General features: G+C 43.7%; 1 protein-coding gene and 1 long non-coding RNA gene across 3 annotated transcripts in view; one reads left to right on the top strand and one right to left on the bottom strand.

Moving 5' to 3' along the window:
• LOC309373836 overlaps positions 1-26394 on the bottom strand; it is a 265180-nt gene that overhangs the window by 127575 nt on the left and 111211 nt on the right. The gene's annotated exons all lie outside the window — the stretch shown is intronic.
• LOC309373753 (glutamate decarboxylase 1-like) overlaps positions 1-26394 on the top strand; it is a 30459-nt gene that overhangs the window by 1194 nt on the left and 2871 nt on the right. For both annotated transcript variants that reach the window (XM_081918246.1, XM_081918245.1), the window contains exons 3-14: positions 4252-4386; positions 5216-5458; positions 6485-6575; positions 11244-11356; positions 12906-13021; positions 13999-14078; positions 15471-15525; positions 17414-17530; positions 18089-18153; positions 19833-19911; positions 21941-22090; positions 24246-24353. In XM_081918246.1, the coding sequence (XP_081774372.1) occupies positions 4252-4386; positions 5216-5458; positions 6485-6575; positions 11244-11356; positions 12906-13021; positions 13999-14078; positions 15471-15525; positions 17414-17530; positions 18089-18153; positions 19833-19911; positions 21941-22090; positions 24246-24353 (1352 nt within the window). The remainder of the gene's footprint in view (positions 1-4251; positions 4387-5215; positions 5459-6484; positions 6576-11243; positions 11357-12905; positions 13022-13998; positions 14079-15470; positions 15526-17413; positions 17531-18088; positions 18154-19832; positions 19912-21940; positions 22091-24245; positions 24354-26394) is intronic.

The raw sequence follows: 26394 nt of genomic DNA, 5'->3' as shown, positions 1-26394 counted from the left end.
ACCTTCCCTGACCATTGACTGTGCTTGGCGGGGCTGATGGGAGTTGTAGTTCAATAACTTTTGGAGGGTACTGTATTGGTTATCTGGGCTGTGGATGATCTGCTGTGGATTCTCTGCTATGGAATTCCATCCAGCAAACACTTATTTGATCTGCTGTGGATTCTCTGCTATGGAATTCCATCCAGCAAACACTTATTTGAACCCAAATTCTCCTCCTCCTCCTTCTCAGGGATAAACATATGCAGTATTGTCTTTCTGTACTTTCTTTAGTAGGAGATGCTTAGTTTAATCAATCAATCAATCAATCAATCAATCAATCATTATGCAATCCAAGACCTTTGGCTAATGACAGTCATTTCAATGGCTTGGATTCTTTCTTTCTTTCTTTCTTTCTTTCTTTCTTTCTTTCTTTCTTTCTTTCTTTCTTTCTTTCTTTCTTTCGTTTTTAATTAAAGATTTTATTGCGTTACAAACCAGACAGACTTCCAGCTGATGGGAGTCTCTCTAAATTGAGATCTGTTCGAGTGATGCTTCGCCCAGCAGAATGGGGCAGGGGAGATGACATTCATTGATCCCTTCTCCCCCCCTCCAGGGGCCCCAACTTGAATAAAATATTGGGGGGGGGGAGGTAAGCCCTGCCCTGCACAATTGATCACATGACACATTGCACCACACCATTTGAATGAAAAAGTCTATCAATTTGGGCAGGCCATCCCCCTTCAGATATTTTTTGGGGGAGCCAATGGGACCTCGACCCCTAGGAGTTGGCTCCTATGCTCCCCCCTATAGCCTCTTGTGCCCTCCCACATGCTCCGGAGGGCAGGTAGATTTAGGGGACTCTCCAGAGCAGTATGAGACATGGTTCAGGGGAAGGGGGTATCTGTGAAAATTGCACCCCTCACTTAAGCAGGCAGGATCCTCAGTCAGAGCTCTGAAGGGAAGGAGCCCTTTCATTCATAGCTGCCTCATCATGATCCAAGCCATAATTTCCCAGTTTCAGGACTCTGGCTACCACCTCCTGTTTCTTGTTAGGGTGCTCCCCAGTGTGGTGTAGTGGTTAAGAGCGGTGGACTCGTAATCTGGTGAACTGTGTTTGATTCCCTGCTCCTCCACATGCAGCTGCTGGGTGACCTTGGGCTAGTCACACTTCTCTGAAGTCTCTCAGCCTCACTCACCTCACAGGATGTTTGTTGTGGGGGAGGAAGGGAAAGGAGAATGTTAGCCGCTTTGAGACTCCTTCGGGTAGTGATAAAGCGGGATATCAAATCCAAACTCCTCCTCCTCCTCCTCCTCCTCCTCCTCCTCCTCCTCCTCCTCCTCCTGAGCTCCCAGGCCAGTAACCCAGTCTCTTCAGCTATGGCTGTTGAGGATCTGCACACAGAGACAATTCTTCACTGCCAACAAAGGGACACCCACTGCCTCACCGTTTCTCCTTTTAAGATTTTCCCAGTGAAAATACGTAACTTTCCAAAAGCCCTGGCAGTACATTCAAAGATGCTATAAATATGAAAAGGAAGAATGACATGGGAATACGAAGCGCTGCGGAAGGCATGCAACTGCAAATAGCTAATTGTCCAGGGATATAATTTGACACTTCTCTCTTTCTCTCTGTCTTTCCACTTCCACTCCCCTCGCCCTTATCAAATTTTTGCAAGTGGTTAGAAGGAAAAGATTATATCTCTGAAATTACTTCACAGTCATTTTGCATGAGTGGGAAAAGAAAAAAAAAGTCGCTTTACAACTCATGCTTTCATTTGAGGTATTAAATGTACCAAAATGGATTCTGGGCAAAATGAGAACAGATTTACATTTTCAGCACAGTATATTTTAATGACAAAGCCACATTGTAGAATGTGCCATAAAACACACTAGGAGAAAAACGGGGGATTGACACGTAGAATGTAGATTTCTATTTGTAGCAGGTGCAATTTCGCCCCTTCAGATGATTGTATGCAAATATCTTTGTAGGCACCTGTGCTTTGCAGGTAAAACTGAGTCATTAACTGTGTAAATGATCTATTTTTTTCCCCATGCAGAAAATTTCAGCAAAAATCAAATGCACTAAAACAAATATCAGATGTTTCACGTTTTGTTTTGTTTTCTCTCTGGAGTTGAGTTCTGCTAAATTAATTTTAAATAGCATCGGAGAAATGTTGGAAGGTATGAAGTTATACCTATATAACCAGCCAATGCAGTATACACATACCTTGGGTAAAAATAGCCCCTGAGGCTGAAGAGTGAGTGTGACAATGTGCCACAGACCCACACTAAAAAAGAGAATAAGGGAAGAAGAGGCTATACCTGACCTGGTGAAGCACTAAGTGCAGCACAAAGTTAGGCCATGGAAATACAGTCTCTCACAGGACTGTGAGAGGCAAAGTGAGGCAATTGCGTCAGGCGGCAAGCTCTGATAGAGATCTTCCCTCACCCCTTCTTCTCTGGCGGGGAAGATTGTGTACAGTGTAGCAAGGGAGCGCTGTATTTTGCTATTGAGCAGAACAGTGCCATAGAATTTGCGAAACAAAAGCTGGCTACTGGGATTCATCCTGGTGTTCTCTAAGCACACAAAGAGCAAAAGAATAGGTGAGACCACAGAACAGGTGGAAAGGATGATTTCATCCTATGTACCCTCCTGGAGAGAGGGACACAGGTGCCACTGTGGTCTAAACCACTGAGCCTAGGGCTTGCTGATCGGAAGGTCGGCGGTTTGAATCCCCACGACGGGGTGAGCTCCCATTGCATAGTCCCTGCTCCTGCCCACGTAGCAGTTCGAAAGCACATCAAAGTGCAAGTAGATAAATAGGTACTGCTCTGGCGGGAAGGTAAACGGCGTTTCCTTGGACTGCTCTGGTTCGCCAGAAATGGCTTAGTCATGCTGGCTACATGACCCAGAAAAACTGTCTGCAGACAAACGTCAGCTCCCTTGGCCTATAGAGCGAGATGAGCGTCGCAACCCCAGAGTCGTCCACGACTGGACCTAACGGTCAGGGGTACCTTTACCTTTAGTCTCTTGGAGTCACTAACTCTTTGCTACCCATAGTACTCTTGTGTGCATTTTTACTATGCATCACCTTCCGGGGTTCCAAATTGAGCAACAGGTGGGACAAGTTTAGTGCACTGGTTCCTGCTCTCCCTTCACTCTTATCTCATCACATGGAGGCATTTGTTGCTGTTTAGTCATTTAGTCATGTCCGACTCTTCGTGACCCCATGGACCAGAGCACGCCAGGCACTTCTGTCTTCCACTGCCTCCTGCAGTTTGGTCAAACTCATGCTGGTAGCTTCGAGAACACTGTCCAACCATCTCATCCTCTGTCGTGCCCTTCTCCTTGTGCCTTCCATCTTTCGCAACATCAGGGTCTTTTCCAGTGAGTCTTCTCTTCTCATGAGGTGGCCAAAATATTGGAGCCTCAGCTTCACGATCTGTCCTTCCAGTGAGCACTCAGGGCTGATTTCTTTTAGAATGGATAGATTTGATCTTCTTGCAGTCCATGGGACTCTCAAGAGTTTCCTCCAGCACCATAATTCAAAAGCGTCAATTCTTCAGTGATCAGCCTTCTTCCATACATCTCACTTCCATACATCACTACTGGGAAAACCATAGCTTTAACTATACGGACCTTTGTTGGCAAGGTGATGTCTCTGCTTTTTAAGAAGCCATGGAGGCATTAGGATGCCTGAAAAGGGCTTGCGTGAGTCTGCCAATCAAGCATAGACCAGAACACTGGCACCAACTCCAGGGGGCCCCGGGGAGCCGGTCAACCACAATTTTTTTCTGCGTGCCTGACCTCCGTACCCCACCAGTACCACTGCTTGGCCTTCACCCCCAGGCTGCTGCTACTGCCTTACCTCTGGCGCTTAGGCAGCGGCTGGACTGGGATGTGCCACTGATGCGGGGCCTATATGGGGCCCACTGCAGCCCACTGTATGAGTCCCAGGCACCAATGCGGTGTCGGAGCACACATGCCACTCTGTGGCGCACACCCTGAGAGCCCACAGTGTGGCGCCCAAGTTGGCGCAGCTGTGGCAGAGAGACAGGGGATGTTTGTGTGTCAAAGGAAGGGGAATGGAGGGCAATTTACACAAGGAGGTTTACAAGCTGAAGATACTACAAAACAGGCAGCAAAGATCACACACATAATAACAATCTGATCCAATACAGCAATGGGGCATTGCAGTTTTAAACTGGGTATGACTATTTTAGCAAGCTTACTTATCCTTTGTATTGACCTTTTTTATTCCTCATTTCCAGACAAACAGATCAGTACTGGACCTGACCTACTGAGACAAAAGCGTCTTTCTAGCTTCCAGGGAGAAAGTGAAGAGAGAGAGAAAGATTCTACCATTGAGAGCTTTGTGACCAATTTTTCAAACATCTTTGAGTCAGGTAGGATTAATATATTCATGTGTGTGTGTTTGTGTGTGTGTGTGTGTGTGTGTAGGGGAGAGAGGTGGAAATTTAAGATCTACATGTACAGTTTCTGAATCACCCCATTGTGAATCCTTCAAGACCTGCTTCTCAGGATGTCTGCAGAATCTTGAAGCGGGGTGTTGCTTAGGTGTCATTGTTGTGATCCATATTTAATTTTGGAGATGCTAGTTTTGCCGTTACTCGTGTCATTTTTGTATACCACTTTTTAAATCTTATTACAGCATGTGGGGATTGTTTAATTTTGTTGTGTATGTTTCGATAAGTTTTTATCACTTGTGACCACTGTTCTCTTATTTTTGAAATTATGTATATCTTTGCATATTGTAAGCCACTTGGAGCATGGTTGGAACTATGGAAAGGTGTCATGTAAAGAAGCAGTGCTGATGCTGAAGCTGGAGACTCTCCCCCTGTACTTTTTACATCAGGGGTAGGGAACCTGTGGTCCTCTGAAAGTTGAGGCTAGTGGCCAACAGCTGGAGATAAAGTCCAGGTGTCCAACATCTGGAGAGTCACTGTTTCCCCATCACTGTTTAACAGTCATTATGTGTTCCTTCCATTCATCTCAAGGTCCTGTTGTGTGGTGCACATACAGTCCTACTTGCTGGGACTGGGGCAGGGGATGGATGGAAGGACCATGGGTTAAAATGGTTGGGAGAAGCTTGACCCCATTTTCCTATCCAGTTGTAGATTTAAATGTGCAACCTCATGCAAATCAGCCTTTGCCCCAAGTCTCCTCCTGAATCCTACACATCATTAAACAGAATTTCTCTCCTCCAACTCCCAGATCTTTTGCCTAATCAGAATGGCGAGGAACTGACAGAACGTTTCCTGCATGAAGTTGTGGGTATTCTCCTGAGTTACATCAAAAAGACCTACGATGGAAAGACGAAAGTGCTGGATTTCCACCACCCTCACCAGCTTCTGGAAGGGTTGGAAGGCTTCAGCGTGGAACTTTCAGATCAGCCAGAACCTCTGGAACAAATACTTGTTGACTGTAGGGATACCTTGAAATATGGAGTCAAAACAGGTAACTGCTCGTTGTGTTTATACAGCATTGTTTCAGTGGCTAGCAGCCATGTGGACTTTGGGTTCACAGAGAGCATGTGTCTGAATGGCAGGAGCTGGGAGTCAACCACAGGGAAGGGATATTGCCTCCTTGCCCAACTTGTGGGCTTCCCAGAGACATGTGGCCAACCAACATGGGAAACAGGATGGTGGGCCACCTTGATCTGTTCATGCTGCTCTAGCATGCGTCTTCCTATTGCAGTCTGGTGGCTTACAAACTTTCTGTTTACATACATTCATCTGCCCATTGGTCTTGTTTATGTGCTGCAGAAATGACTGCATTCAGCACCATTCTACTTGCACATAGTATAATAAGTGACCCAAGAGCTTTAGACATATGCCGAATTCTTGTGTTCTTCTTTCTCCCTCTTCACTTTTATGAAAGAGCCATATGGTTGCACACGTCGCAATCTCCAAGTGGTGAGACTTCAGGGGGTTCCAATGCTTACTCAGAGTTTGGTTTTCTTGGAGTGAAGGTCATTGAGGACTATGGTGTCTTGAGGAAACTAAGTAGATGTTCATTTCTGTTTGTGTGTGTGTTTAATGAATTATCCACATAAGCCAAGAGCTTTCTTCTACCACAGTTGCTACTGTACCTCCCTGTACAAACATCCCCCCCATGGCTCTACCTAACTATGTAGAAACCCCTCAAGGCTGGTATCTAGGGATTTCTTCCTTCTTCACAATATATTTTAACTGCCACTAATTTGTACCACTAATTTAGGGTTGCCATATGTCTGGGATTTCCTGGACATTGCCAGAATACGGCAATTGGAAATCACTGAAATGTCTGGGGAAATCCATGTCGGAAGTCTAGATTTTGGTGAATTTCCTTAAAAATAGCTCAAAACCTGCATTTCCCCCCCTCTTTCGCTTTTTGAAATATGGCAACCCTAACAAATTGGAAACTTTGCTGATGAAGTGAAGCGCCTCTAATATTTCTTCAAAAGGCATGACCTGTTTTATCTTCAATTTATTGACATTTCAGGGCATCCTCGTTACTTCAACCAACTTTCCAGTGGCCTTGACATTGTAGGACTTGCTGGGGAATGGCTGACGACTACAGCAAATACAAACATGTATGTACTGTAGATGGCCATTTTTATACAAGATTAATCTGAATTAAGAAACAACAGCGAAACCAAACTCCTTTTTTATTATTGCTCTTTAAGAATGCGAAGGATGTATGAGATCCAGCAAACAGAGACTAAATACATTTATGAAATGCATCAGGAAGGCTGGCTTATTGGACTCAGAGGGATGGAAAAACTAGAAAGAAAAAAGGAGTTAAGGAGTCCAGTTTCTACTGAAATAACAAAAGCTTCAGTTTAGGGCCAAATGATATGATTAAAAAGAAACATGTTTAGCACCTGTCACACTTCCTCCTTAACATGCATCTCTCTGTGTGGGGATCCTGATCTGGACTGGGACTGCAGCATAAGAGGAGAGTGAGCGAGCTCTTCACTCCATATCCTCTTTTAAAAACAAAAACTGCTACTCCTTGAGCTATTGCTTTGAAAACACTATTTGCAGCAAGTGGTATCTTTCGGGACAAATAGCAAATTGCCATGAGGACAATAACAATGGTAATCTGAGCCTATTATTGTAGGCAAGATTCAGACAAAGTTAAGCATGTTTAAGTCTCACTTGAAGAACTCTTTAAATCAAAAGTGGGGAGCCTGTGGCCTGCAAGATGTACACGGACTCATCTCAGTGGTCCTAGGCAGAAGGTCTTGGGTTCAATCCAGGCACCTCCTGGTATGGCTGGGAGAGACTCCTGTCTGAAATCCTGAAGAGCCACAGCCAGCCAGCATAGAAAATACTGAGCTAGGTAGAGGTAAAAGGTAAAGGTAAAGGACCCCTGGATGGTTAAGTCCAGTCAAAGACGACTATAGGGTTATGACGCTCATCTCACTTTCAGGCCGAGGGAGCTGGCGTTTGTCCACAGACAGCTTTCCAGGTTATGTGGCCAGCATGACTAAACTGCTTCTGGCACAACAGGACACTGTGACGAGGGCCAGAGTGCATAGAAACACCATTTGCCTTCCCCCCCCCAGCGGCACCTATTTATCTACTTGCACTAGTGTGCTTTTGAACTGCTAGGTTGGCAGGAGCTGGGACAGAGCAACGGGAGCTCAGTGGACTAAACCACTGAGCCTCTTGAGCTTGCTGATTGGAAGCTAGATAGACTAATGGTCTGGTCTGTGTCAGTATGAAGCAGCTTCCATGACTCCAACTTCCATCAGTCCCAGCCAGAATGGCCAACTGTCAGAGACGATGGCAGTTGTAGACCAGCTGCATCTTGGAGGACCACATGTTCCTGCTATAAATTTACAAAGTTTGTCCAACTGCCTTAATAAAAGTCCACTGAGAATTAAAAATAATGATCCTTAGTTTTGGCTGGATCATGCTTAATTATAAATAGCAACTATTTACAGAAGACATATGCAAACTTGTCATAATTCTTTATAGAGGGCCTTTCACTCATTTGCCTGCAAGAATAACACAATGAATTCTGATGCGCATTGCACTTTTACAAGATTTTTAAAATAACAACTATCCCATCAATTTTCCTGCATAGCAGGTGAAATATATAAATTTTCAGAGTTATGGTGGGTTTTGCTGTAAGCAAATTTGAGTGCTTAAATGATACATCTTGAGAGGTCGACAGTGCTGAATCTTTACCCTTCATACTTTAATTACATCTGTGATACTATGAACAGCAGAAATAGTCTCTACAGTGACATTTTAACAAAGTGGGCATTGTGTAAGAACTCTTCAAAAGATGAAGTTGGAAGGAGTCTGAGAAATGTCAATGAAAATACTGTTGATAACTTCAGATATAAACAGAATAACGTCCATGCCAAGTTCTTATGGAAAACTTCAGCAAATTTAATCGTTTTCCTCTGCTGTCTTAAATATTATGTAATGAGCTTGGAACAAAGATAGCTTATTGACTAAATTTGGACTGCAGGACTGCATCAAAGGCTTCAAAAGCTTTCCAAAAAGCCTTTTTGTTGTTGTTCAGAATTGAAGACAGACTTCCACAATGGATTTTACTCTTGCGCATCTTTGATTTTAAAGAGTGACATTTCAAAAATATTCTTAAAACTCCTATGTGGCATGGCATCTCAAAGACAATTGATTTCAACCCAATGAAATCAATTGGGCTAACTTAAATCCTGTCAATTTCAAGGGACACCTTCTAAGTGTAACTAAGCCTAGATCCAAACCAGTTTAATTTGATCACCAGAATGAGTCACTGAGAATTACACCATTTGAGTTTGATATTTTGGAATAAGTCTTGAGAGCTTTTGAGACAAAGGCAAAGATCCAAACAACTGTGCAATCCATTCTACATGCCCAGTGGACCTTTGAATTAATGTTCATTCCAACTGCCGCTTTGATGCACACTCTCTGCTTCTGAAGTTCAGGAGAGCTTCAAAGTCCAAACATGAAACAGACAGGGCTATATGGCAGCAGTTCGAGAAGAGCAGCAAAAATTGCCACTAGGATGGCCCTTTCCACATTTCCTGATTAGGCGCGGAGATCAGCCTGAATTCAGAGGAGCACCATGACATTTCCCTTTTCTATTAATGGAACGTTCTTGGTGGAGTTATGTGCTCTCAACGAACCAAGCACTGGACATGTAGTGTGTACTTCAGTATTTCCCTGTACCTTTGTGGATGGAAATGTCCATTACGCCCACGGTAGCTAATGTTGTTCTCTGAATTTGGCGCCAGCAGTGCAGGATGAGGATAAGGTCCTCTTATCCTCTAAGAGAGGATAAAAGGAGCAAGGCATGCAGACAAAGTGCAGTGTGATCAAAAGGGGATTTTGATCAAAGGGAGCATGAAACATAATGTCATAGCTTCAGGGCTCGAAACCCATTATGCACTTACCTGTACTGTTCAGTAAGCTTTGTTTACCGGCTCGCTGGCAAACACACCTCTCTTTTTGGGAGCATGGGGTGAGGCAGAGCAGAGTGGACTGTGCCAAGCCAGGAAGTAATGTTTCAGTGTTAGATAGCGGCTTTGTGTTCTTCCACCCCGTGGGCCGCTCAGTATGGTTAGAAAACAAGCATTTGTCGGGAAAGTTGCTTGATGCTAATGATAACAGAACTACCTCTTGGAGGCTTCCGTTCTCAGTAATAATGTTTTATTATTATGTATAACATTTCTGTACTGCTGTCCACTAACAACAAGTTACCTGGGAAAGTTCAAAAATATCATTATTGTCATTACTGTTGTCATCATCATTATCAGTGGTGTGCGGTCAATGGACTACAGGGACTAGGCTAATCCCCTAAAGCAGTGGTTCTCAACCTGTGGGTCCCCAGATGTTGTTGGACTACAACTCCCATCATCCCCGAGCTCTGGCCTTGCTAGCTAGGGGTGATGGGAGTTGTAGTCCAACAACATCTGGGGACCCACAGGTTGAGAAAGGCTGCCCTAAAGAGTCCACTAACCCCCCAAAGCTCAACTGGCTTTGGGAAGGAGGTGGCAGGGCTTTGGCATCCTTGAAGCCTGGTGCCTCTGTCCCAAAGCCCGGGAAGCTTCTTCCCAGCTTAGGGAGGGAGGTGTGATGCTCAAATGCGCGGCGTCAGACCCCCAACTCAATCATCCTTGCAAGCTGGCACCTCTGGTCCTAACTATCCCCCTACCAAAAAATTCACTGCATGCCATGGAATCAGTCATCAGCGTAGAAGTTTAAACTGAAGTGTAACAACTAAACTCAGATGTAACATCTTAAACAAGCAGTAGGGAACCTCAGGACAGGGATGGACTGCCTAGTCCTCAGGAATTTCCCACAGGCCACACCCATGCTAGTCCTACTTAGTGCCCTCCTTTGGTGCTTTAACCAGCTGGTCTGTGATAATGCCCCTTGCTCAGCTGAAGGGAGCTGTGTGCATAGAGACTTTTTGTTGCTGAGATGTAGCCTACAGTACAAAGACAAAAGTCCACTGACTTTTTTCTCTGGGCCCGCCCACTTCTTGCTCTCTAACTGTTATGTACTGAAGTTCTCACCCTGGGCCAGCAGGGGGATACTGTAGATAGTTATGCAAATGAAGGGTGGAAAGTGACATTCAGTGATTGGATAGTTTTAGAAAGTTGTTACAGTAACAAGGTACTGGAGCTCTATATAAGCAGGCTGACTGAGCCCTTCAGCTCAGTTCAGTTCTGGCCTCAGAATAAAGAAGAGCTGTTTGAAGAATCGCTGTGTCGTTTGATATGTTCACCCACAACGTAACACTAACCATCCCTACTTTTGCCTCTGGCTCCACCTACCACTGGCACAGGTTTCTCCACCCTTGACACAGAAGATGGAAAAGAGGATGGTAAGAAAAGGTACCTGAGGAAAAGAGGGATGAAAAAAGGAATGTGAAGGCCCCAGATCGAACTCTAGCTGTGCACAAGTAGCCCCAAGTAACAACCACATCCTCATAGATGGGAATGTTCATATATATATATATATATATATATATATATATATATATATATATATGCATCCAGCCAATTCCTTCAAAGCAGGGTGAACCTTGAGATACAGGTGCAAATGAGCATCTATCCAGGTGTATTAATACATTCTTGTTACCTTCCTGTGTGGAAGCCTGTTTCTGTGAGCAATTCTCTGTTGCTTGACCAAGGTGGAAATCTGTATTGATTTTTCTTTGTCTTTATCAAGCTATTCTGATGAGTTCATTTTATATTTCTGACTACCATTTTTTGTTTCGTTTTAAAAAATAGGTTTACTTATGAAATAGCCCCAGTATTCATTGTAATGGAGGAGATCATACTTAGAAAAATGCAAGAAATTATCGGATGGGGGGAAAGTGAAGCAGATGGCATATTTTCTCCCGGTAAGTAGATCAGAAATTATTATTCATCCAATGAGTCTTATTCAAACCCTAGAACCGACATGGATCATTTCCTGACATTTTAAAATGTGAACATTAATTTGAAGATAGACTGTGTATAGAAAGATGAATAGATACTGGCCCCAAATCACTGTAAGAACATGTTTCTTAAGGGGAGGGCAGAGAACTCCAAGAAAGTGGTATGGCTAGATTATCCAATCAAAGCTTTAAAGAGAAAGACCTTTTTCTTTTGCTGTGATCAGGTATCACACTAAGCTATGGCTTAGCTTCCTCCCAGCCTTGTTTGCTCTACTTCCCATGCGCAAGAGAAGGACATTGGATGGAAGTACGCATCCAAATATTTCTGTATGCCGCTACAGCAGCTCGGATCTTATTAGCCCCAAACTGGTGAGTGAGTGAGGTCCTTAAAAAGGAGGATTGGCAACTAAAAATGATAGGATATGCAGAGCACTTCCTTCCCAATGAAGAGCTTTTATGCTAGCAAGACTAATTATAATAATAATTTATTATTTATACCCCGCCCATCTGGCTGGGTTTCCCCAGCCACTCTGGATGGCTTTCAATAAAATATTAAAATGCAATAGTCTATTAAACATTAAAAGCTTCCCTAAACAGAGCTGCCTTCAGATGTCTTCTAAAAGTCTGGTAGTTGTTTTTCTCTTTGACATCTGGTGGAAGGGCGTTCCACAGGGCGGGTGCCACTACCGAGAAGGCCCTCTGCCTGCTTCCCTGTAACTTCGCTTCTCACAGTGAGGGAACCGCCAGAAGGCCCTCGGAGCTGGACCTCAGTGTCCGGGCAGAACAATGGGGTTGGAGACGCTCCTTCAGGTATACTGGACTGAGGCCGTTAGAAAGACTAAATGCTTTCCCCACTGCAGTTACCACAGGCAGATACTTGCAAATTCCTTATCAATCCTGCCTGTGTGCCTGCAATCAGGAAGTACCAGACTCACTGGACCATATTCTTTTGGACTGCCCTTTGCACAGCAGACTCCGCAAACAGATGCTGAGCAAGATGTTGGACCTGGGACCCACGGCTCTGAGAAAAAGCAAAATGAGGTTCCTCCTAGCGGATAGGGAGAAGGATGTTACTGCCTCAGTGGCTTCCTTTTTAAACTCCATTTTACCTGAAAGGGTAAGGGCAGGGATCAGCAAACTTTTTCAGCAGGGGGCCGGTCCACTGTCCCTCAGACCTTGTGGGGGGCCAGAATATATATATATATATATATATATATATATATATATATATATATATATATATATATATATATATATATATATATATTGGGGGGGGGGAATGAATTCCTATGCCCACAAATAACTCAGAGATGCATTTTAAAGAAAAGGACACATTCTACTCATGTAAAACACGCTGATTCCTAGATCGTTTGTGGGTCAGATTTAGAAGGCGATTGGGCCGGATCCAGCCCCCGGGCCTTAGTTTGCCTACCCATGTGTTATGTTGTACTATTCATTCCCAAAGAGACTAAGCTATTCAAGCAGATGCTTAATTTCTTTCTTTGTTTTTCAGGGGGCAGCATATCAAACCTCTACAGTGTTCTAGTTGCCCGCTATAAACGTTACCCTGAGATTAAAACCAAAGGCATGGCAGCCATTCCAGACATCATTCTCTTTGTTTCTGAACATGTGAGTATGCACTCGCAATAAAGTCTGTGCTATGTTTTTTGTCTGTGATATGATGCCTTTTAATGATAATCCTGCAGAGACTTGTTATATTTTAGTAAGACTTTTTATAAGACCAGTAATAAACCTTTGTAAGCTTCTTCTCTTTTTCTTGTTGTTTAAGCTGTGTGTGTGTGTATAAAATCATGCCCTGCTGCTATGCTTGTCTTGCGAGAACTGCCACCCTAAGTTAAATCTAACCGAAATTAATCAGTTTGCGACAAACATTTTATGCGTGCATGCAAAATATCAAAATGGGTACTCCAAATTTGCCACCAATTCATGCTAGATTGGGGGGCAATTTCATTTCAGCCCTAGTTCTCTATTCTTTTCCATGGCTGAACTTTGGGGGGAAAACAAACAACCTGATTCTGCAAGTTTCAATTAAAGATTGCATATACTCTATAAAGATTTGCCTGGTTCCCACATTGTGACCAAAAAAGCTCAAATTTATGCCTTGTTCCACTTGCAAAACCAGGTGGAAAGTTTTCAAATATCAGATTCACCCAATGATTTCAATGGAGCTTAGTTATAGCTCATTGCTGGCCTTAACTGGGCTGTGACCATTGTCAATTTCATAAAATAATGGTTGGTAACCAGAGATATCTCAAGGATGCCTTATGAGCTGGTGGCAATGCCTCCCTCTGAGGAACAAAACAGTATTAGAGATGATATATGTTTTGGAATGGTTAACCAGCAAACACAGGAATGGGCAGTTTCACCGTGTATGATGTTCACTCTTCTCCTCAAAACAATGATTTAAGTAGTATTTTAGTTGAATTGTACTCCCCTAGATGTCAACAGACGACAAGGGCTTAAATTCCTGTCTTGTCTGTCTTTGTATTTCTTTAACATAGAAGCAATCATGAAGCAATCTTTCAGCTCTAATGTATGTTGTGAGATCTTTCCTCTATTTAACCTTTTCAACCTTACTGTCTAAGAGCCATTATTCTGTAAAGAAAGCTGCAGCAGTTCTTGGGATCGGAATGGATAATGTTATTGTTGTCAAGTGTGATGAAAGGTAAGGCCTTCAGCTCCTTTTTGTGCATGATTTATATATCCACTCAAGCAATTTACTTGCATTTGCAGAGATGTGTGAACCTTTTATTTCTTCATATTCTAGATTCACATATTAGGAACACTTCCCCCCCCAAAAAACAAATGTGTTGCTTTTGCAATGCCAAACTGAATAATGTTTTCTGTATTTTAGGCATAATATCTGAAATAATATCTTAATTGCACATCATTCAGTGAACTTCCCATTTAGTCGCCATATTTCAATAGGTAAAAACCAGGACACCCTGAAAGTTGCTGAGCTTTTTTAAGGAAACCACAAAAATTGTTGAGCTTCTTTATGACAAACCCCAAGGTTGTTGATTTTTCAATTGACTTGCCTAAAAAGTGCCGGCTTTTGAAATTACCCCTGGATGTCAATCAACTTTTGAAATCCTGGTCTCCCTAAGCAATTGGCTTCATTCCGCAATGGCTTGTGCATCCAACAGTCATGTTTTTCACAGGTCTGATCATAATTTCTCAGACCTCCCGTCTCTTTTGGGCTACTTGGCTAAAAACCATTTAAAGATGGGAAGCTTAACATCTTGTTTAGCACCACAACTCCATTTGGTGGCTGCCTCCCCCGAATTCACTGGGCATTGCATCATTTCAAAGCATTCTGGGAAAATACAATGGTGACCATCTCAAAAAGTGGCAGACGTCAGGCGATAGCTGCCCAAATCAGCTCTGTTGCTACAGCAAAAACAACAGTTAATGGCTTATGTAAGGAAAAAACAATGGAAAAAAATGAACGGAAATGAACGAATTGTAGAAAAATTCCAAAATCCATATCAGGAGAATACTTTTAGCAGGTCAATCAAAACGTCACAAAATAACATTGGGGCTTTCCAGTTCTCCAGAACAGAATGGACGAGACCAGGAAAAACTGCTGGTAGTGAAATCATGGCGTCTGCATTTGGGTTACAGCTCACATCCACAGCAAACATTTCAAGCACATTTAAAGTTCATGGCTTCCGCACAGCGCTACAATTCCTAGCATTCTTTGGGGGAAGCTATATGCTTTAATGTTTGGTGTGGGTGTGACCACAGTCTCCAGATGGAATGTGAGATAAAATAGCAGACATGAAAAGGAGGTTCTGTTAGGCGCCATGCAGATTTCAGGTGCCAGCCCAAATTACAAAACTGGGGGTGGGGGGGGGGGGAGAAATATTGCACACTCCCAATGTAGAGCCAAATGCCCTGTTCTTCTCTGCATTGAGTCTTATTGGGGTTTCTTCCACTATGCAAAACTTTAGCTTACAAGGGGAAACGGATGGTGCCCTTAATTGTTATGCATTTGGAAGGTTGCGCGATGAGTAATATTTAGCAAGCACTGCTGCTGCTGCTTTGTTCTTAACAGGGGGAAGATGATTCCATCTGAACTGGAGGAAAACATTATCCAAGTTAAAAAACAGGTTTGGCTTCCATCACCTTCATGTAACCTTTCAGGTCCTTGTTCTATAGCTACTCTGCTGGAATTTAATTGTATGTATGTGATATCTCTATAGAGCTAAATTGGACTTTGGCAGGTTATTTGGAACTGGTCAGAAGGGTCTCTAGCTCCCTTGCCCCAGGCAAGTTAGCAGGTGGTTGAGAATGACTTGGTGGCTTCTCCTCATCTCTTCCTCCTCTTTGTCCTTTGCAAAGTGAAAGGGATGATGGTGAAGGAGGAGGACAGGGCTAGGGACCTTATGGTCCTCCAGATGTTACCAGAATCCAACTCCCATCAGCCCCAGCCTGTATAGCCAATGGTCCTTCCTCTCAGGAGTAGGAGTCACCACCTCTGGAGACCAATATCAAAACCTGTCATTGGTGATCCTTTTTATGGTATTAAAAATATGCCATATGAAGCAGTCTCAAGCAATGACTAGAGCAGCCTTTCTCAACTTGTGGGTTCCCAGAGCTCAGGGATGATGGGAGTTGTGGTCCAACAACATCTGGGGATCCAGAGGTTGAGAACCACTGGACTAGAGAGTCTCGCTAGTGGAAGCCTGCGCACAAACTTCCACCAGTGCAACAGGATTTCCCTTGCTACTGTTGTCATAGTAGCAAGTTGAAATGCCTCCCAATTTTTAAAATGCCAGGTTCGGGGAGATGGAGGGTCTGGAATGCTTTCTAATGACAATGTGTCAGCTGGCTGTTGTTTTTGGCTCTTCCATGATTTCCCCCTCATCTACCTATGAGCTGCTACCCCCCTCATGCCCTTGTTGTAAAGCTATAGTGTCTTCCTCCTCCTCCTCCCTGAAAGGGTCAGGATGGGGAGGAGGTCTCCACCATTTCCCCTCTGCCCAGTCCCTGACAATTAGTTGTCTTTAACAGTGGAAGCAGGTTTTCAGATTATACACAGTTCTTCTTCAGGCTTTGATTATGAGAGCACAAAATGAGCATCTAATAGTCTAGATAGAAACAAATGGGTAGTCAGACTGATGGTTACTTGGTTGCAGAAGTTTACTGGCCATTGCTGTTGGCATGGAGATAGTCTAGGTTGAATGCAAACATGCCATTCTGATGTCATGTGTGATGTCACAAAGAGGATATGCTTTAAGTCTTGGTAAAGCCAAAAGCAGTTAACAGTCAGACTGCATCTCAGCATTGTCAAGATGGATCTCCATAATAGGTAATGAATAATTTTATTTGGGGGATATATTAACTTTTACTGTTGGGGAAAAGTTTTAGATTGGTTTGCCAGTTTGTACCCCATCAAGTTGAGGCCAATTGATATACATTCACAACCCTGTACCCATCAAATACTCAACTTTATGGGTGACTTTGGGACTGATTCACACAACCACATTTCCTTTCTCTACTCTATACCCTGCATCTTTCCCACTTCCTCATTCGTCAACCTTATCACGTCCTCTACGGGTGCCGGTAAATGCCCTCTTTCTTCAAGCTCTTTGCTCTCCTACTTTTAAGGCCCGCCAGGTTCTGGGAGATGGTGGGTCTGGAATGCTTTCTAGTGTCAATGTGTCAGCTGGCTGTTGTTCTGACTCTCCCATGATTTCCCAACTTTCCCCCTCATCTCTGTGGGGTGACCTCCCTCAAACCCCTGTTGTAAGTCTATACTGTCTTCCTATTCCTCCTCCCTGGAAGGGTCAGGATGGGGAGGCGCTCTCCACCATTCCTCCTCCTCTGCCCAGTCCCTGACAGCTGTTGAGCCAAACTGCAAAAAGGACGTTTCTGACAGCAGCGTTTCCAGTATGTCCGGGAAATTCTGGATGTATGGCAACCTAGGTTATGACAAAGGACAAGTCCTTGTTGCATGTGCACTAATGCAGGCTGCCATTTTGAATTTCTTTTCAGGGCAAAGTACCATTGTATGTGAGTGCCACAGCTGGGACAACTGTGTATGGAGCTTTCGATCCACTCGTTCACATAGCTGACATCTGCGAGAAGTATAACCTCTGGATGCATGTGGATGTAAGGTGGTTGTTGGCTATCTGTTCCATCTTGCTCCTGGAAGTCGAGTTTTGAAATGTTAAATGATGGTAAAATTACTGAAATGTATAAAATTGAAAATCATAAATATATATATATTTTTAAAAAATCTTCCAAGCAAAGAGATCAGTAGTACAGCGGTACCTCAGGTGACATATGCTTCAGGTTACATACACTTCAGGTTACATACTCCGCTAACCCAGAAATAGTCCTTCAGGTTAAGAACTTTGCCTCAGGATAAGAACAGGAATCGTGCTCCAGCAGCATGGCAGCAGCAGGAGGCCCCATTAGCTAAAGTGGTGCTTCAGGTTAAGAACAGTTTCAGGTTAAGTATGGGCCTCCGGAACGAATTAAGTACTTAATCCGAGGTACCACTGTATAGCTACTAAGTTCAGAATGTCTATAGGATTGTCTGTAGATTGGATTCTTATTCAATTATGAAATGTACTTATGATGAGTTGAAGGCAAAATTTTAATAAACGGTGTTGGTGAACGGTGGCATTCTCCCAGTGAGATAAGCGTGTGTTTTGTTTCTGATAGGCAGCATGGGGAGGCGGCCTGCTTCTGTCGAGAAAGCATTCCCACAAACTGAGCGGCATTGAAAGGTAATCACATTATGTTCTTTAAGGGTAAGCTGCAGTGAGATCAACATATTAGCCAGTCTTTCTCCTCGCTTCAGACCTCTTGCTGAAGTGCAGACTGTAAGGCCTGTCACCATAGTAATAGTGACTCATAGTAGGAGCGGAAGCGAGTTGTTGCACTGAGTTTGAGGGGGAACGGAGAATAAATCTAGAGCAGTACCAAGTTTTATATTATGGAAGACAGGGGTGAGGAGCCTCAGTCCTGGGGGCTGAATGTGGCCCTCTCTGGCCCCCGAGACCCTCCCTACACCCCCCAGGACCAATCTGGAGTGCTTGTGTCTGGCTACAATGTGTCCTTGAATACCACAGACTTAATCTGGATTGTCCCTGGGAAAGACCCTGATGTTGGGAAAGATTGAGAGCACAAGGAGAAGGGGATGACAGAGGATGAGATGGTTGGACAGTGTTCTTGAAGCTACCAGCATAAGTTTGACCAAACTGCGGGAGGCAGTGGAAGACAGGAGTGCCTGGCGTGCTCTGGTCCATGAGGTCACGAAGAGTCGGACATGACTAAATGACTAAACAACAACAAATCTGGACGGAAGGAGTGTGCATGTGTATGTCTGGAATCCTCTGACTTTGACATGGCTGGAATGTAGCCTCTTGTCAGGGAACCGGCAAGGAGAGCAGGTCGTTTGCAGATCAGAGAAAGAGAATGAAACACCAGCTAACGTACAGTTAGTTTCTTTATTAAGAAAGCAGAACAAAGAGCACATGGAGATTTCTAAGGATTGCTCCAGTCTAGATGAAGCAGTTGCCCGGATTGGCTTGTAACTCCCTCTCCACACTCACTCCTTCTGTGTCAGGCCCCTCCCTCCATCTACGGTGAGCCCCAAGGGACCCTCTCTGTGTCTGCCTAGCTCTGTGCTCTGTGGTATGCAGCAGATGCCTTGTTTTGAGCATGTGGGGTGGCTGCAGGCTATCAGAGAAGGAGTCAGAGTAGCTCCGTGGTGGACCCGCCAAGTCTGATTCCTGTTCCTGTCCTGTTTCCTCCTCTTCATCATCCTCCAAGCTCCCAGCCTCCAGTACTTCCCAGCTCTTCCCTTCCTCTGTGGTGTGGCTGGTTCCCCACCACCAGGATCCAGGGTCCAAACCCTTTCCTTCTGCACTTTCCCTTGGGGGGCTCTTGGCTAGGTGGCTTCCTCATCCAGCCAGTCCCTGACACATCTTCTACAAAGAGTTGCACCTGTTCCCCTGCCCACCTTTTGCCTCCCTTTGCCCCACTGCTATGCACCCCCCCAAAAAAAGTTGGCTGAACAAGACCCCTCCCCCCTGATGTAAGAGACCTACAAGTTTATTTGCAGAGTACTCTGTTCCCTGTTGGCATAATTTCATACAATTTTATTTTATTTTTATTTCTTTGCGGCAGCAAATGCTGCGTCCCCATTCTCTCGAAAGTCCTGCTGACTTTTCATTTTGCTTCCCCCGCCTCCCGCTCCCCATTCTCCTGTCAGGTTGCTTTGATGATAAACCTTGTGGATCAAAGTTGCTGATATGAACATCTCTATAAAGTATTATTAGGTCGGTGACTTCATCGCTAATGCTTCCAACTAATATTTATGTGTGCGTTTATGTGCTTCAGAGTATACGACCCATTTCAAACCTGGCATATTCATTATCTTTTAATTTTCTTCTTTACCTAGGGCTAATTCTGTCACGTGGAATCCTCACAAGCTGATGGGAGTTCCTCTGCAGTGCTCTGCTTTCTTAGTCCGTGAGAAGGTAACACCCACCCCTTTCCTACCATGGACAGAGCTCAATATCTCAGGGCAGACACAGGATCCCAGACCAGTTTTCAATGCCGCTTCTTTAAGAAGGAGTTAAGTTCCACACAAGCATGACTAGATTTGGTGTCTGATGCTGGGATGTGACTCCTATTGCACCTGGTGGGACTTGCTTTGGAGAAAACATGTGTATGACTGGGTTGTAAAGTGCATTTAGTTGTCTGCATCTGGAGAGCACCAGATTGAGGAAGGCTGTGCTAGGCTATATATCTGCAGGCGATGTACACATAACAATGTGTGACATGCCAAGCTGAACGCAGTCCATCAGCTGTATAGTGTAGCCTGCTAGATGCTGGCTGTGTGCAGAGGCAAGGATTTTGAAGTATCTAGCAGGCCATAATATGTGGGAGTGGACTGCATTCAGCTTGGTGTGTCACAGGCTGTACCGAGACTGTTTGAGTTGATCTCTTTGACAGGAACACACTGGCTGGGGCAACCCGGCCAGATCGGCGGGGTACAAATATGATGATGATGATGGTGATGATGATGATGATGATGATGATGATGAATAATACTTGGGTTGTATCCAGACTAACTCAGTCATTCTTATTTAATAATATTTATATACTACTTGATAAAAAACCAAAAACCTCAAAGTCGGGCATCCCCAACCTTCGTCCCTCCAGATGTTTTGGACTACAATTCCCATCATTCCTGACCACTGGTCCTGTTAGCTAGGGATCATGGGAGTTGTAGGCCAAAACATCTGGAGGGCCGCAGGTTGGGGATGCCTGCTCAAAGCGGTTTACAAAAGGGATAAGACAATAAAAGTATATATAAAAAACCAGATTGTGGTGGTCCTGATGGCCTTGGCCAACTGGATGCTGCGCTGAGGGGTCGGCCGAGCAAATAGATGGGGGGGTGGATGCAAGGGAAGCCTGCTTCTCTCAGGTCCGCTTCCCATGCCCCGGCCCCAAGGCCACCATGGATTGGTCCATTTGAATGGGCAGGTTTGGCAGGAACCCATGAGCCTCCACGAAGGCCGAGGGGGACAGGGAAAAACAGCTAAGATGCTGTGTCGCGTCTGGGGAAAGAGGAGGTGCCACATTAGGCCGCAAACGCTGCTCACTGGAAGCGGCTGTGGGTTTTTTGCAATACAATTTCTAATCAAATTTTCGCAAGATTTTCACAGTAATCTTCATTTCAAGTAATTACCTTCTTTCATAAATTGACTTCGCCCCCCCCCTACCATGTTTTCACTCAAACCTTTTCTGCTGCATTATATCTTGATCGATTACAAAAAGTTTCTCTGCGTACCATGACCTTATCATTTTTCTTTTGTCTTGAATCCTGCCTGTGATTTCATTCAACTATAGTTAAAACAGCTATTTAAAGCACTGAAATCATCGTTGAAATCAGTGATAAGCTAAAAATATATATTAAAACACATGTAAACATTCTGCACAACTGGAGCAGGCATGTCTAAAGCAGGTACGGAAAGGAGTGCAGTGAAGACACCTGCTTGATGTCAATAGGGAGTTCCAGATTGTGAGTGTGGAAGATCAATTTCTTACAAATCCAGAGTATTATCTGCATCTGCAACAGGGCCAGATCCACAGACTGAGTGGGCATATATGAGGAAAGTTGACCTCACCTGTAGAGTCTCATGCTGTAGCTCCACTGAAATCGGTTGTATCTAAGTTAATTGTGACTAAGTTATGCCATTTACTTCAATGGGGCTAAAACACGACCATTATCATCATGCCCAGCTTGTGGGCTTCCCTTAGCCATCTGGCTGACAATTGTGGAGATCAGGATGCCAGGCCAGATGTGATTAGAGAGATCTGTTCCAGCAGAGTTCTTCTTTATGTTCCCTGCATATCATGTTCAGGCAAATCTCTCAGAGCAGGTTCTACAAAATCATTAAAATGTCAATAAAGTATGTTTACTTCCTGTCACTGAATAGTTTCAAACGTGAAGGTGATTTCAGATGCAGCATTATCTTAACAATTCTATCCCTCCGCTAGGGTCTTCTCCAAGCCTGTAATCAGCTCTGTGCCGGATATCTCTTCCAACCAGACAAACAGTATGACACAGCTTACGACACTGGGGACAAGGCGATCCAGTGTGGCCGGCATGTTGACGTATTCAAGCTGTGGCTAATGTGGAGAGCTAAGGTAGGAAACATCTTGCAGGGATGGGAGGAAGTTGCTGAGATACATTGCATAACAATGACATTCATCATGATGAATCTGAAGCCATGGAAGGGAGGGAGAGTTAGGGAGAGCAGGGGAACTGCAGGTAAAGTGAGGTTGCCAAACCCACAAAACTCTTCTATATTGATGCTCCCAGGGCTTTTTTTCAGCTGGAACTCACTGGAACTCTGTTCTGGCATATCTCATGTGGGCACCGTTGCCATTCTAAGAGAATAAGGGAGGTGTTCATGGTGCGTTCTGGCATTTCTTTTTGTAGAAAAATAGCACTGGATGCACCTGCTGAGGAACATCTGCCACAGAGTGATGCATTAGTTTCAGAGGGATATTCCAAAGGACATGTTTTCTTCTGCTCCAGAGGGTAGAAACTGAAGCAGTGGATTCAAATTACAAGAAAGGAGAATCTGGCTAAACCAAACAATTAAACCCCTGTGTTGCAAACAAATATCAGTAATATCCAAAGGCAACACGATGACCAAATACAACAATGCAATGTCAATATAAACTCTTTATATAATCTATACAGAAAATTGAACAATATGAATATAGGGAATATGCACTCTCTGCAAAACCAAATAAACAGAAATCTTCTAAATCTCTGAAAGTCACAAAATATGCACTCTTGATGGATTCTCTTGAAAACAAAGAACCAAATAAACATAAGTCTTATAGGTCTCTGAAAGTCTTTGTGGGCTATGCAAGTCTCTGAGAGAAGCAACCATATAGAGTGGTTACATAACTTTATGACCACTGCTCCACAGCCATTGTTGTTATACAATTCCATTCACCATATAGATGGGTTTAGGAAGCATTTCTGTATCCTTCTGCTGTGCTGAAGAAGAATTCCACGAAACAGTGGGTATATCCGGAATCACTGTTCACTACGTCTGTTTGCGGACAACTTTGGCAGCGTTGGACGTCATACAACAAAGCTTTATGGCTTGTTTTCACCAGATAAGCATCTGGCCCATTGCTTCTCTCAGAGACTTCCATAGCCCACAAAGACTTTCAGAGACCTATAAGATTTATGTTTATTTGGTTCTATGTTTTCAAGAGAATCCATCAAGAGTGCATATTTTGTGACTTTCAGAGATTTAGAAGATTTCTGTTTATTTGGTTTTGCAGAGAGTGCATATTTCATGTATTTCATATTGTTCAATGTTCTGTATAGATTATATAAAGAGTTTATATTGACATCGCATTGTTGTACAGTGGTGCCTCACAAGACAAAATTAATTCGTTCCGCGAGTTGTTTCATATTGCGATTCTTTCGTCTTGCGGAGCTCTGATTCCCTGGGTATTAACGGCTTTAAGAAAAAGGAAGCAAACTCGCAAGACGTTTTCGTCTTGCGAAGCAAGCCCATAGGGAAAATCGTCTTGCGAAGCAACTCAAAAAACGAAAAACCCTTTCGTCTTGCGCGTTTTTCGTCTTGCGAGACATTCGTCTTGCGAGGTACCACTGTACTTGGTCATTATTATTTGGATTATTAAACATTAGGAAGGACTTCCAACAGTGGAATGGACTACCTCGGAAGATGGTAAACTCCTTCATTGAATTTTTTAAACAGAGGTTGGATGGCCATCTGCCAGGGATTCTTTAGTTGTGATTCCTGTGCTGCATGGGATTGCACTAGATAGCCATTGGGACCCTTTCCAAGTCTACAATTCTATTATTCTGTGACGTCATGCAGAGGCTTGGTCCATCAAGCTCACTAATGTCTACACTTGGCTGGAGGTGGCTCTCCAGGGTTTAAGACAGCCCCACCTGAAGATGCCAGAGATGAACCTGGGACCTTCTGCATGCAAAGCAGTTGCACTACCTTTGACTTTCAGCTCTTCCCTGTAGGCAGCACACATATTGTCTAATTCAGAGATGGGGAACCTTTAGCCCTCCAAATGTACCTGGACTACATTTTCTACAATTCTTGACCATTGGGCATGCTGACTAGGGCCAATGGGAGCTGGAGTCCAGCAACATCGGAAGGGCTGCAGGTTTGTTGTGGATTTCTGCTATACCTGTAGATTTACTGGCCTTTCCATCCTTTAAATAGTATGACACAGTCTAGATGCAAAGTGAACTCTCTCACTTTGTCTCTTTCCCTCCACTGATATCTTACAGGGCACGCGAGGATTTGAAACGCTTATCAACAGATTTCTAGAACTTGCAGAATACCTTTACAAGGAACTGAAGACAAGAAAGAACTATGAGCTTGTGTTTGATGCCGAGGTAAGTATTGAACAAAGAGAGTACTACTGGATTACGTATTGATCCTGGCATCCTGCATCAAATTTAATTATTACTAATAAACAAACAGACCAACACACAACCCAATAGGAGTGACTGCCTCTAGCTTGTGGCATGTGCTCCTTGAGCTACTTCTGTTTCCTGTTTTCCAGAGCCATTTTGTTTACTAAGTTCCACTCATCTGGCCATGTACATGACTCTGTGTACGCGGCAATTCCATTCAAGTGATTGTTTCAAAAAGTATATTTAAACTTTGTGCATCATGTTGGGTTTTTGGCAAAGTGGAGAAGTGATGATCAATGTCTCTGTGCTATCTGTCAATCAATCAATCAATCAATCAATCAATCAATGGATCGGAAACCTGTGATCCTCCAGATGTTGGGCTACAACTGCCACTTTCCCTGACCATTGATCATGCTGGATGAGGCTGGTGGGTGTTGGAGTCTAATAGGGTTGCCATATGTCCTCTTTTTCTAGGACACAGCCTCTTTTCCATGATGAGAGTCATCACAGAGATCCATAGTTAAAAGTAGAAGTCGGCAAATGTGTCCTCTTTTCTGCTCTTCAAAATATGGCAACCCTAGCAGTCTAACAATATCCAGAGGGCCACAGATTCCCCACTCCTGATCTACAAAAAACATAGGGTTTTAGAAAAAAATCACAAAAATTGGTCTGAGTCAATGTAATCAAAGTTGAGCGGTTTTCATTTTTGAACAGAAAAGGGGAAATGGATATTTCCAGGCTTGGTGGAACTCAATAGAATTTCCAGTGATCTATGAAGTTAGAATGAGTCACATAGAAAACCTATGATAAGTAGAAGCCAAGTAAATTAGGCAAAATAAGTAAATTATTTTTCTCAGTTTTTTTTAAGGTCTATGAGCCACACATTGTTGCTTCGGCTGGTGTAGGATTGTGACGATCTATAAAATACTTCCAGCAAGTTTTCTTCTGCAATGTATGCAGATACTTGTACTGTGTATAGATATGAACCACAGGTAACCTCACTGATTTCCCTGAGCTAGTAATGCATAAAATGCTTAATAAAGATGTGAGTATCTGAAGGAGCTATCATCAGTTTTACGCAATATCCCAGAGAAGAAAAAAAACCAGGCTAGGAAATGATGCTCAGTAAGAACCAAAGAGATATTAAAAGTAACAGAGAGGCTTTATGATTCTAGCTGGCCGGTGTAAAATATATAATGTAAATATAGAAGCAGATGTGCTCTGCCACCAAATATGTGTGGTTCTTATGGGATGTTGCTGCATGAGTTTCATTTGTGCCCAGACGTGCTATGCTGAAACCCTGTTTCCTCCCAATTTGATGTAAGCCTAGTCTTGGGGAAAGAGATGCCTTTAAAGGTGAAAATAAATCATATAGATGCACCAGTGTCCTAAGTGTGATGACTGTAACTGGCCAAGATTGGATCCACATTGACACCAGGAATCATTTATGAATCAATATATCACAGAAGCAGTTCAGTGAAATCCGTCTGTCAAATGAAAACTGTCCGTCCTTTCAGTATATTGGATTGTGTCCAATGGAGATTTTGCACTAGCTTCTGCAAGTGCTTTCACAAGGACTGATGGTTGCCAGTCCCTCCAGCCCAATGAATGTCGCCATCCCTTAAAAGCTTCTCCTGAGGTCTGAGGAGACAGTGCAAAACAGAGCATCCAGGGCTGCAATTGGAACAGGGCAATGGTGAAAATATGTTCTCTTGCTTTGAGGCAAGTGGAAACACTTCCAACGGCACAAAGCCACCATTGTTTGCAACCCAATGTCTGAAAGTTTGACTTCAAGTATGGCAAATTAATCACCGAATTAGGGCTGCAGTGAATTCAGCCTGTCGTAACCCACAACCCTTGCAGTTCGTAGATGAAGACTCTGATGTGGGTGAGGTTCAAGCCACTTCCTTGATGGGAGAAACTTATTCAAAGGATGAATCTCCTGTGTTATTTCTGTGTCTCTAGCAGAAGTCAAGGACTAGAAGATGATAAGTTGAGGGCCTTTTTATCCAGCCAGCCA

The sequence above is a fragment of the Podarcis melisellensis genome (genome assembly GCF_964234715.1).
Source record: "Podarcis melisellensis genome assembly, chromosome: 7".
Lineage (NCBI taxonomy): Eukaryota > Metazoa > Chordata > Lepidosauria > Squamata > Lacertidae > Podarcis > Podarcis melisellensis.
This window is presented reverse-complemented; position numbering and strand designations above follow the sequence as displayed.